Raw genomic sequence first — 12783 nt, forward strand, 5'->3', positions numbered from 1 at the left:
TTGGGAATAATTGTTGGCTTGTGATGGAGGAAATAAACTCATTTTGTCTGCTAAAAGATGGAAAACTATTAAATAACACTTTTGAAGAAAATGAAAGAACTATAATTTTGACAATAATAGGAATCACCCTATTGGAAAAAAACAAAGTAGTAGCAGAAAAGTGGATTACATATTTAGGCATATTAAAAAAAAAAAAAACCAAAACCACACATGCACACACACATTGAATGTAGCTTAGGTACTTCTCTTAACCATTACTGTAGTCTAGGTGCAACACCAGCCATTTATTTGTACTTTATTGGTCTCAATTTTACATGTTTTATTAGAATTCAATTCAGCTTTCTTTTTTGCTTAGCTTAGGTATTTACAATTGGAAACAAAGGGAGACATTATTCTTTATTTTATGGAAGATTCTTGTGATTAAACCCTTTACTCAGAGCCTCCAAAGAATTTGAGTTTATTTTTAATTACACTGATGTGTATCTCTTTCATTTGAGGGAGTTGAATATAGGGAAAAAGGAATAAGACATTGTCAAAAAGATGGCACAAACCTATACTAAATACAATTACTATGAACTGTGTTATTCTCTGAAAATTAAGATGATATAAATAAAAGCATGAATGTGAGCTTCACTAAGGTATAAGAAGAACTCCTGCTTTCGGGGTAACAAACAGCAACACTCACCACAACATGCTCAATGTGATTGGGGCACATCCATCTGCCAGTTGGCATTGCCGTTAGAGGTGGCTCTAGACAGTCCATATGGAACAGTAGAGGGCAGTAGTCACACTGGATCAGTGGTGCTACTCTACAGCTCCTTTAAAAATAAGGAAATAATGGTACAGGGGGAAAAAATTAGCCCAGTAACATTTCCATATATATATATATAATATATATACTAAATATGAAAGGGGATGATGTACATACCAAATAATTCAGGCAGCATATGAACAATTAATTGCAATTCAGTTTAATAAAACTCAGAATTTTTTTTTATTTCTTATAAAAATAACTATACTTAAAAAAGATACAAAGGTAACACTTCAGATAAAGGAATCATTTCGAAATTTCAGACTTAAGACCACAATGAAAAAAAATTGTAAACTGTGACGGGCATTAGAATAACACAAAAAACCCCCCCAAAAAAACACAAAAATTTTGCCCGCTTTAAAAAGCAAGCAACAAAGATTGGCTGTCAGAATCTAACAAGGGTTAAAACAACAACTAAGAAAAAGCTGAAAATTACAATAGTGCCAATAGCCAATAAACAGATGTCTCTAACAAGCAGAACAAATTAGTGCTGTCTGCCATTAAGTTCTGTGTACTTCTGCAAATTTCCTTCATGTTTTGCCCTGCAATTACTACACGACTTAGAAGGAAAAAAAAGCAATTCATACTGAAACTAGACTTCTGCATCTGCACTAGTAAATATTTAGCTTGTCAGGCCGAAACACATTACTAACTCATTAAAACGAAAAAATTATTACTTTTTTATTGATTTTTTTCCCCCAGCAACAACAGAATGGCATGCAATTACAGTACTGCAAACGCCAAGAAAAAACATATAATTATTATTGTGGTCATCTCTGAAGGTGCAACCATTGGACAGCACTTCTGACTTTTCATTAGAACAAAAAGTGCAAAAAGAGCTTTTAAGTACAGTACGACAGAATGGGAATGATTACAGCTTATAAATAATAATGTGCACGTATAGTATCAAATAATGACCTTTACAAAGGCTCAAGACAAAACTCAGGAAAACAAGCTGCTTAAAATAACTCCCTTAAATTGTGTAGCCCTCCTGCTGGGCTATACTTATACCTGTTACAACTGAAGCAAACTTTGACAGGCAGTGGTACAAGTCCATTGTGGTCAAGTTCATGCTGCGGCCTTTTCACATTCTTTCCAGTCATTTCCTCTTTTCGTCGTCTTTTACTAGTACCTATGAACACCAATGCAACAAAACACTGCTTGAAAATGTTACACGGCAAAGCACTGGATGTAACTAATAAACATTAAAAAGATCTTATTTAAAATTACTTTTGTCATAAAAGAAAAATGTTTATACTACAATAATAATTTATTTACCAGTTGTGCCATAAAACTGATTTGTATAGCAAACCAAAGTTTTTACACGCTGTTTCACTAATTCTATAGTTTCATGAAGATATTAAAATAAATTAACTAAAACCAAGCAGTAATGTTTAAATTTTGTTTAACCTGGCAGTGCCGTTGTACAAGTGAGGTCACTAGGAAGCTGGAACTGTGTTGGGTTTCTCTCCATGGCAGCTGCAATAAGAAGTTCAAAGGGCCGTTTGAGGTGAGGTGTGCCTAACACTGGAGTTGTATAGTCTGGATCCGAGCCAGGAGTTTCATCTTCGACATCCATCATATCCTCATCTACATCATTCTGCTCAGATGGAGTTGGTGTGTCCGTGCTGGCATTGGAGGTTGGAGTTCCTGGTCTGCTGCTGGCCCTTCTTTCTAACAGCTTAACATGACTTATGGCTGCTCTGAATGCTCCTCCTCCACTGCTGTCCAGTCGCACCACAGTTGCTTTATCTGTTCCACCCAACTCAAGTTCCGTGATGGGGGAAGCAGTCCGTTTTCCAAATGTTTTTTCTACCAACCCATTTATTTGGCTGAACTCCTTTTTCTGCTCACGTTTCTATATGCAGCAAAACACAAAAACAAGGGAGAAATAATTTCACTTTCAGATGCAGAGACTGGTGAATGGATCCATGCACACAACACTTAATTTATCTACTGAATAATTCATTTGTCAAAATGATGTGCATTGAAAATACATCAATACATGCTTATAATTAGCAAGTATTTTTTCATAAAAAGTAAATGTATGAACAAACTATATTTTGTTTCCTTGCAAGCTTTTACTCTCCCTTGAAAACAAAGCATACACAAAAGAACTTTAATTTAGTTGCTGCAATCATTGAAATAAGACAAATAGATTCCAGTTTTGTTTGAGGATTCCTTGAAATGAGGCAAGAAGAAATTCTATCTGTAAATAAGGACTACATAGATGCCGCACTGTCTCATACAAGTAAAAACCCTTTTGAAGACTTAAGGGAGAGTTTGAACTGTGGTAACAGCCTAACTTCTAAATTCTGATCAGTGCAAAAGTGGTGTGAAGATGTTTTAAAATAGTAGTCTAACTTTTTACCTGATTCCATGATTCATCTACTGTACAAGTTACTTCTCTCTTCTAGACGCCTTAAGCATCAAGGTTTGAACTACATGTTTTAAAGGTGTGATAAAGAAAATTAAGTCCCGCTACATATGAACTAATCTAAAGGTCAAGTTCATGGGAATTTGCTTTACTGTATGACAGCTCTTATATGGGCTCTAACTGTATAAGATAGATAAAAAATTTGTTACTGGACATTTGTATAGACAGCCAGGGTGATTAATTGATGCATGTAATTATGTAGTGTTGCACTGCAGTGTTTACAAGGATTACAACTTAAAAGGAGTTTGAGATGGTCAAAATTAGGTTGATAATATAAAAAGGTCAAGTTCATGAGAATTCCTATCAATGCAGATACTATGTTTAAATTACAATAAATATATAAAGGCAAAAGTTGCTGTGTAATTTAAAACTGGCTGCTATAACACTGTAGTGTTGAGGTTTTCTGCTAATTATTCAAACAAAATAAAGATAGTTTATTTTACTTTAAATTCCTTTTATACAATATATGATATACAATGCAAGGAAAAATAAAAACATCTTTATTTGATTAAATACTGAAAAACAGGTACATAAACTCCTTATTCCAACTTGATCCACACTGGACTTTTAAATAGCATATATATCAATAAATAGTATAGAGCTTAGATCACAATTCGTTTAAAGCTCTGTACTGAACTATTTTCTTCTTTTGCATCCCAAAATTTGCAATGTCATTGAAAAATAAAGGTAATTGGTCTTATGAAACTACATCTTCTGACACAGAGTCATAGGGGTGAGGGCCCAGGAGCCCACTGCTGCAGCATTCTGAGCATGACAAGAGCCAAGCCTGTTTGGAGTCCATCACACACCAACATCAAGCCAACTCAAGAGTTACAAATCACACAGTGCCGGCGTCACATTTATAACAAATTTGAACAGAGTTTAATTTCAAGAGTCAGTGTTTCAGTTTTGAAATGGACATCAACATTCATTTCAGACTTTTGTGTCCCATTTTAAAAAGTCTTATTTGGTCAAAGAATATAAATTAACACAATTTTAAAATATTAAAAAAAACAACTTATTTTTAACTAACTTTTTAAAATAACTAATTTGATCAATAGATTAAACTTGGTCCAGTGATTATTTCAATCAATTAACTTATACCATTGCAAAAAAGCATACATGTGTGTTGCTGAAAATGTTTGTTTTTAATTCTGAACATTTTGCTCAAAATACATTTCATTAGAATAAGAGGGAAGACATTTGTTAGCACTTTGCAAAATATTAAGAATGAAAAATTAATGTCTGCAGAATGAGGAATTGAAATCTTAGAAACACAACAAAAAAAAGCTACACTTTACAGTTCTGTATTTGCCAAGACTACCTGTATTATAAGCGCATTCATAATATTATGTGCAGAAGACTATCAATGCCATCTAGTGGACAAATAAAACATTTTCTCAGCTAATAGTACCTGTATTTGATTGGAACAAGTAACCATTCCTTCCTAACTCTCATTCATGAGGACCTGCAAAACAACTAAAATATATTTCAAAAACAGCTAAAATGTAATAAATACTATGACAAATAGCTTAGTGCCTCTCTCATATTACATATTCATTTACAATGGCACTCAAATTTTCATTCTAGTCTACTTTTTGCTGACAATGGTTCCAAATGAGTGCAGATTCACATTATATAAGGCTATTTCAACCAAGTCAAATTTACCCTTATAAAGGAACACTGTTAACTTCACCAACATTGTCACCAATGACAAAAAGGAGCAGCAGTGTACCAAGTTTTAATCAGTTTACTTGCAAAGATATAAATTTGTCTAATCTGTGAAAATGTATTACAAGGAATAATTACCTGTGCCTGCTTTTATAATGCCATTACAACATCAAAATGATTCTTACATGGTGCCTGAAAGATTGGTTTAAACACAAAACTGTGAAAGCTTTACAAGACTTAAAACAAAAAGTAGTGTTTATACCATTTGATACATTCATTTCTGTGATCACAGTGACACCACATTTAACAGCTCTATGCATCACTAATATGGTAAATGTTTATTTAGTAAATCATTTTAGGTATCTATCCTATCATTCACATGTGTACCATCCAATAATAAATACACTTTTGTTTGTAGCATTAACATGGCATTTCAATACAAAAATAAATCATTAACTAGCATCAACTAAAAGCTCTTATTTTTAGGGTCTCTGTGTGTCAGAGATATCTTGCAGTCTTGCTGGCTACTGCCAGGGTTACCTTAAACTGCATGGGCTCAGTTAAACTTTGTAATTTCTAATCATTATTTCAAAGAGCAGGAATGGAAACAATGAAATCTCTCTATTATAATAAAAAAATCCAGGGACAAGACGAGAATTTTTAGCCTGGGACGAGACGCGACTTTTTCAGAGAGATACGTTCACGTCCCCCAAGACGAGACTTTGTGCAAAGAGATTTAACCACGCCCAGGGCCGGCAAAAAAACACAAAAGTAGATGACAAAGTAGAACGTCATAAAGAATTCAAAAATGTTGGGGTGGTACACATGCAGAGCAGGTTAGAAATAATTAAAGTACTAAAATTTGAAAGTCTCAAAAAAAATGATAGTAAAGATCGTATTAGCACAAACGGTAATTATTACTTGATGAAATAACGAAACAGCGAAAAAAGACTGAATATATTGTTCGGATTTAAACTTTAAGTCGGAGACTTGTAGATCATCTAATTCATGTTGCTATCAGGGAAAAGTAGGGTTTCTTCCCAATGAAGAGGCGAATGCGCAAGAATTAAAAGATTTGTTGTTTAGTGAAAGTAAAATCCACAGAGATGCGAAGTGGCTGGCGCGTAGAGCAGGCCGGGAGTGGATTGGCGAGTGAAGCTCCCTAGTAAATAAATAAAATTGAATGTGAAGATTTTTTCTTTTATTACAATGTAAATACAATGTAAGCAAGTAATAAAGCAAACATAGCGCATATCATGCTCAGTTAATCTAGTTTTACACATAAACTTTGAAGCAATGACATATTTAGAAGTATTAAATGGTAATGATATACACAGTCAACTTTTTTGCATGTTGTGGTTACTCAGGTGGGCGGCACGGTGGCGCAGTGGTAGCGCTGCTGCCTCGCAGTTAGGAGACCTGGGTTCGCTTCCCGGGTCCTCTCTGCGTGGAGTTTGCATGTTCTCCCCGTGTCTGCGTGGGTTTCCTCCGGGCGCTCCGGTTTCCTCCCACGGTCCAAAGACATGCAGGTTAGGTGGACTGGTGACTCTAAATTGGCCCTAGTGTGTGCTTGGTGTGTGGGTGTGTTTGTGTGTGTCCTGCGGTGGGTTGGCACCCTGCCCAGGATTGGTTCCCTGCCTTGTGCCCTGTGTTGGCTGGGATTGGCTCCAGCAGACCCCCGTGACCCTGTGTTCGGATTCAGCGGGTTGGAAAATGGATGGATGGATGGATGGTTACTCAGCTTTATCTAGGCTGCTGTTAATTTTCAGTCTTGAAGTATTCACTTACTTTTAAACCAATTAATTTTATTAATGAAATTAATCTAAATTTGTGCTGGGAAATTTATGTTATCTTTGTGCACTATAAAGTCTAATACACAGATAATTTGAAGAGTTGGTACATATAAAGCTAAGTGCCAGATCATTTTACATCCAGAAGCAGAGTGCAGTGAAAATGTGGTGCACTATAAACACCTCAGTTTAGGAGTATTTTCAGCCACAGGGTAACAAGGGTCACTAAAAAATGAGCTAAAACACAAAAGCAGCACATCTACAATATGTTAATACAAACTAAGGAAGCATGCCGCTTACAAGGTTAGACTACAGTAACCTATCAAAGCATCTGCAAGAGCAAGAAAGTAAACTGTTCAGATGTATGGTCAGAGGATGTGTACAATAATACACCAAAAAATGTTACCCATCAACATGGTTGACAGCACAGGATGTCAGCAACTAATCATTTATGTTGAGCGAAGGTAACACATTCCTTCTAGAGGCACCACCAACAGCTGAATGGGAAAACATTTTATTGACAAGATGTAAGAGCTGAAAATCCAGCTAGTTACTGCCAATGATACTGTGTTCATATTCTATGGGAATTTCCAGAGTTAGCATTTGTAACCACAAAAATGCCTGTTCTGTTTGACATGAATTATCACTCAAAATGATACTCATGTGAAATTTCCACCAGGAAGCTTTAATTTCCCATCTATCCTATAGCAGATGAACACAGCATAAGCTTACCCTCACAACTAACTTTTTGCCTGTGCTAATAACTGAGAGGCATATTGCAATAATGCGCCATTACAAAGATGACAACCGAGAGATGAAATTGGTGTTAACTGCAGACAATTTTTCAGTCATATAAAATAGATCTTATGACAATAAACAGGCTGTACACACAACTGACTACAGATAACATTGATAATGCTCCTATGCCTGAGAAGGAAAAAATACACTAAATACTTTCCAGCAAAGAAAACAGAAAGCATGACACTTTTCCTCACTTAATAGTCATTCACTGAACTTGGAAGTGGTTCATTTTTTTGCTTCTGGGTGTTTTGGCTGCCTCCTGACCCCGACCTGCTAAGTCTTTCTCTAGACCAATATCAACCAGCTCCACCATGCTTTCACTGCTTGCTACATCAACATTTTCAGGGCATATGTTTTTTCTATGTTCTTATTTTATTATTTTTTGTAGAGGATGCTCATGCTCAGTGTTCAATTCCACCATTCTTCTCACCTAACAAATTAGTAGCATTTCATTTTTACCATGCCACATTTTAATGATTGTGTTTATGCAACTCTTACCTGGGATCTCCAAAATCCATAATCTATTTCTATTGTTTCACTTGTCAAAATAACAACTAGAATTGAAAAGTATAAAGTCATACTTCATACACTGTATTTACAAAGTACAGTAAAGTTTAAAACCTTTAGGTGAGATGGAAAGTGGGCTAAGGGTTTTGTATCAATGAGCTTTAAACTGCATGTTCCCACTATAAGCAAGGGGTTTAGAAGCCAAAAGGCATAGGACAGGACCTCTTTAAAATATCAATTTGTTATTAAACATTTATTATAATTGCTATTTGTTTCATCATAAATTAGGTTTTTAGTTGCTTTCAAAATATTACTGTTATGTTTGTCACACAGCTGCTAGAAAATAAAAGGTACAAACTTTTTTTCTAGAGCTATTACAACTGTTTTTCTTAACAACAAATTTCAATGAAATAGGTTAAATGCCTAGTTCACATTAAAACTACTTTTTGTTCACTAGAAAGTGTAATTGTGCTTCTGGGTCATATGAAGACATACTGGTTAGAATGGTTGCCTCAAAGCTTCAGAGTCCTGGGTTTGAAATTGTCATAGAAGTTTCTGTCACATCCCAAATATGTGCAGGTTAGGCTGAAAAGCATCTCAAATTTGGCCCCTTACAAGCCAATGCTGGTGTATGTGAAAGAGTGCCCTGAAGGAGTAGTTTACCCTTCACAGATGGTGTCGACCTTGAATCCACCAATGCTCCTAGAAATCACACCAGCACCCCAAAAGTATCCCTGAAGTGGATACGCGGACTACAAAAATACATGAATGGATAGAATTTGACTTCTGAACTTTACAGTTTTTATGTTCTGTGTGCAATTGTTTTTACTTACATCTCAAAGCATTTATTCTGTGATCAGCTCCAGACTAAATGATGCTATATGCACTTTTCAATGTTTTGATCACATACTTAATTAGTAGATGTTATTTGTACTTTATTTGGTCAATGTAATTGATAAAAAATATATACTAAAAGTAATAATTTTCAAGTAACAATAATCAAGTAAAATGAATGGATAAACTGTGAGACGATCAGCAGCAGTTTTGCTTTTACCCAGTTTAGATTCCTGGTAGGGTTGTTTTCTGAATGAGATTTACATGTGTTCCTTGTAATCATGCTTTTTAGGTACATATTAATTTTATCCAACTATCCCAAGAGATGTAGTTAGACAGCTTTTTATGTAAAAACTGCACAGTATAAAAGAGCATACATAGACATGTATACAAGTGTACTCGTTAGTTTACTTGTATGCCCGATTCAAGGTTGGTGGATGTCTTGTGACTGGTACTGCTAAGATGAGCTCTGCCTCTCTGACACTTCATGCATGATAAACAGGCACAGGAGATATAAGTTTAAGGGTGAGAATAAAATGTACATCTTGGTAAAAGTTGCATAAGTGACGCCCATCCCCATCTTATCTATTTTCGCTATCAACCAAAATAAAATGAGTAATTAAACATTTTGAAACAAAGTAAGAAGTCTGCATTTAATGAATGTATTACCACTCATGCAACTTTGTAGAGCACTGATTGCCCTGCAGTAATCATCAGGCTTGCTAAAATATATATATTTTTTACCTTTCTACGAACCATACAGCGATGACACATCCAGTCACCAGAAGGTAGCATTTCTTCACTCAGAGGTGGATTACTGTAGATAACAAAGAAAGAAGTGTCAGGCCACAGCAAAGTTCATTCAGTCAATGATATGCAAATAAAATTACTTTCAACTCTCTCTATTGGAAAGCAGACTGAGATCTGCTACAATGTAAAGGTAAAAATCTAAAAATTAATTTTAAATTACTTGGATAACATCCATTAAAAAAAATGTATTCACATTATCCTCAGCACAACATACACTAAAATATATTAAATACAAAATTTCTGTGGTGATGTTATGTGTGTATTTATTGTTTATTATTTACACTCTCTCTTTAAAATAAGCAGTAAAATAAACTTCAAAAATTGCTATCTCAGCTCAATTATTTGTTTTTCTAGACTCATTTTACATTATATATGATTTGCTTCTATATAATGAAAGTTTCTAAGGACAGGTTCACGGTTTTGCTCACTGCAAAATGGATGGATGGATGGATGAATATACCGTAAAAATCAATATCTTTTACTGATTAAAAATGTAGAGGTTACATTCAAAAAAATCTGTTGATCATGTTTCTCAGCATTTACATATGTAATATATATTTTTACATACTGTATATATAGTGGCATGCAAAAGTATTCAATCCCCTTAAAAGTCATCAAAATTTTCTGCACGACAAAAGGTGTGTGCACATTTATACATTCATTATTTTTAATGTGAAGTCTTACGCTGTAACAATACATCTCCAAAGTCAAAATAAACTATATTCTCTAGATATTTAACTGAAGAATTAAAAACTCAAGGGATAGTGCTTGCATAAGTATTTAAACCTCTGTAGTTAGGAAGGTCCAGGTTTACACAAATGATAAATTAATCACAAACGATACAAAGGTAACAGCCATTTAACCATAATGAAACTTAATTAGGTACTAATTGTGAGCCTTTTATATCTCTATGGATATAAAAACATCCCTTTAAAGGGTCATAGTCTTTGTAGGACAATAATTGCAAAAATGAAGTCTAAGGGCCGGTTTATGCTTCACGCTCAGAACGTGTACACGCACGCATCATGAGTACCACACGTACCCATTATTCATTTGACGCATCCTTTGAGAACGTCCTCAGAAACTAACGCAATGCCTGCACAAATTGCAGTACTAACAAAAAATCGGGGGATCAGTGTGTTCAAGTTGGAACATGAGCCTTTGTTTACTATCAACATGTGACAGCAAGCTGCTTTGCAGATGAATCAATGTGTGTGCTTTGATGTTTGATGTGGTGAAGCATTCATCAAATTTAAATGCTGACATACAAATGTATTCGTGGTGCTTTTCTTCATCTATTTCTCGCATAGGTAATAAAAGCGTTGAATATGCCCCATCATAATGATGTGATACAATTTAAAGGTCTCACATTCCATTTTCTGTGCTCTTCCCCCCCCCCCCCCCCTCCCCATTTTCTTTTTTTTCTTTGTCATTTTAGTAGACCATTGTAAACGTCATCTTAAAACCAACAAAGTTGTTCTATGGTACGTGCTTCTGGCAATCCACTGAAGTGGCAGGCAGCGATTGCCACACAGAACACATTAAATGTACAGTTGTGCTTGAAAGTTTGTGAACCCTTTAGAATTTTCTATATTTCTGCATAAATATGACCTAAAACATCACCAGATTTTCACTCAAGTCCTAAAAGTAGATAAAGAGAAACCAGTTAAACAAAGACAAAAGTATTACACTTGGTCATTTGTTTATTAAGGAAAATGATCGAATATTACATATTTGTGAGTGGCAAAAGTATGTGAACCTTTGCTTTCAGTATCTGGTGTGACCCTCCTTTGCAGCAATAACTGCAACTAAACGTTTCTGGTAACTGTTGATCAGTCCTGCACACCGGCTTGGAGGAATTTTAGCCCATTCCTTCGTGCAGAACAGCTTCAACTTTGGGATGTTGGTGGATTTCCTCACATTAACTGCTCGTTTCAGGTCCTTCCACAATATTTCGATTGGATTAAGGTCAGGACTTTGACTTGGCCATTCCAAAAAGAGTGAAAATCTCATGATGTTTTAGGTCATATTTATGCAGAAATATAGAAAATTCTAAAGGGTTCACAAACTTTCAAGCACAACTGTATGATATTCCAGCTCTCTGCACATTTAGAATCCTTAGATCTATGCTTCATATCACTTTCATGATGAAATGTGTTAAAGAATGTATGTTACATTTTACAGATAAATCTTTAACTTCATTTAAATAATTTACACTATTAATAATTACACATGTGGGGGTGGCAACGGTGCTGCCTTGCAGGGTCACGTCCCTGGCGTTCCCTGCCTGGAGTTTGCATGTTTTTCTGTTGGGTTACCACAGTGTGCTTTGGTTCCCTTCAAGGACTTGCAGGTTTGGGGATTTGGTCATGCTAAAATGACGCTAACATATATGTATGCTTGTATTTACCTTATGATGTGCTAATGCCCCATCCAGGGATTGTTTCTGTCTTGTGCCTGATACTTGCTGGAATGGGCTTGTCCCTGGATTGATAAGATGTAATCATTAAACAGCCATCTTTTTCGGAGATATTGTGGCAATGTGTTCTGGGAATTTAATGGATGTTTCAGGCAATTCACAACACAGCGAAGCCAAACATTGTTTTCTCATTGTGATATTTCACACTGCCACCTGGTGGAATCTTCCGGATTTACATCAAGTATGTGCACATGTATAAAAAGTACACCGCTTGCGCAGCAGTAGCGCCTGCAGGAACATGTGTTGCATCTTACGAAGATATAAACCCGGCCTAAGGAGCATACTGCTGACATGTGAAACAAAGTCAATGAAATGCACAAGACAGGAAATGGCTACAAATAATTTGGATGTCCCGTTAAGCACTTCTGGATCCATCATCAGAAAGTGGAAGGATCATCACAGCACCCAAACTCTTACTAGAACAGGCCGTTACACAAAACTAAACATCACAGCAAGATGTCGAGTGGTGAGAGAGGCTACTAAAAATCCAACTGTCACTCTCAGAATTCTGCAATGCTCTTTGCTGGAACTGAAGTAAAGGTGCATGGGTCCACAAAAAAAAAAAAAAAAAAAGGACTCTACGGGAGGGTAGCAAGAAAGAAGACATTCCTAAAGAAGGTCCACACAAAAGTGAGAAAGACCA

General features: G+C 35.6%; 1 protein-coding gene across 1 annotated transcript in view; it reads right to left on the reverse strand.

Moving 5' to 3' along the window:
• phf12b (PHD finger protein 12b) overlaps positions 1-12783 on the reverse strand; it is a 72949-nt gene that overhangs the window by 24545 nt on the left and 35621 nt on the right. Inside the window, exons 3-6 of the mRNA XM_028807073.2 lie at positions 9596-9668; positions 2222-2669; positions 1823-1943; positions 686-818 (exon numbers count right to left, since the gene is read on the reverse strand). Of these exons, the coding sequence (XP_028662906.1) occupies positions 686-818; positions 1823-1943; positions 2222-2669; positions 9596-9668 (775 nt within the window). The remainder of the gene's footprint in view (positions 1-685; positions 819-1822; positions 1944-2221; positions 2670-9595; positions 9669-12783) is intronic.

This window comes from Erpetoichthys calabaricus, chromosome 8 (assembly GCF_900747795.2).
Source record: "Erpetoichthys calabaricus chromosome 8, fErpCal1.3, whole genome shotgun sequence".
Lineage (NCBI taxonomy): Eukaryota > Metazoa > Chordata > Cladistia > Polypteriformes > Polypteridae > Erpetoichthys > Erpetoichthys calabaricus.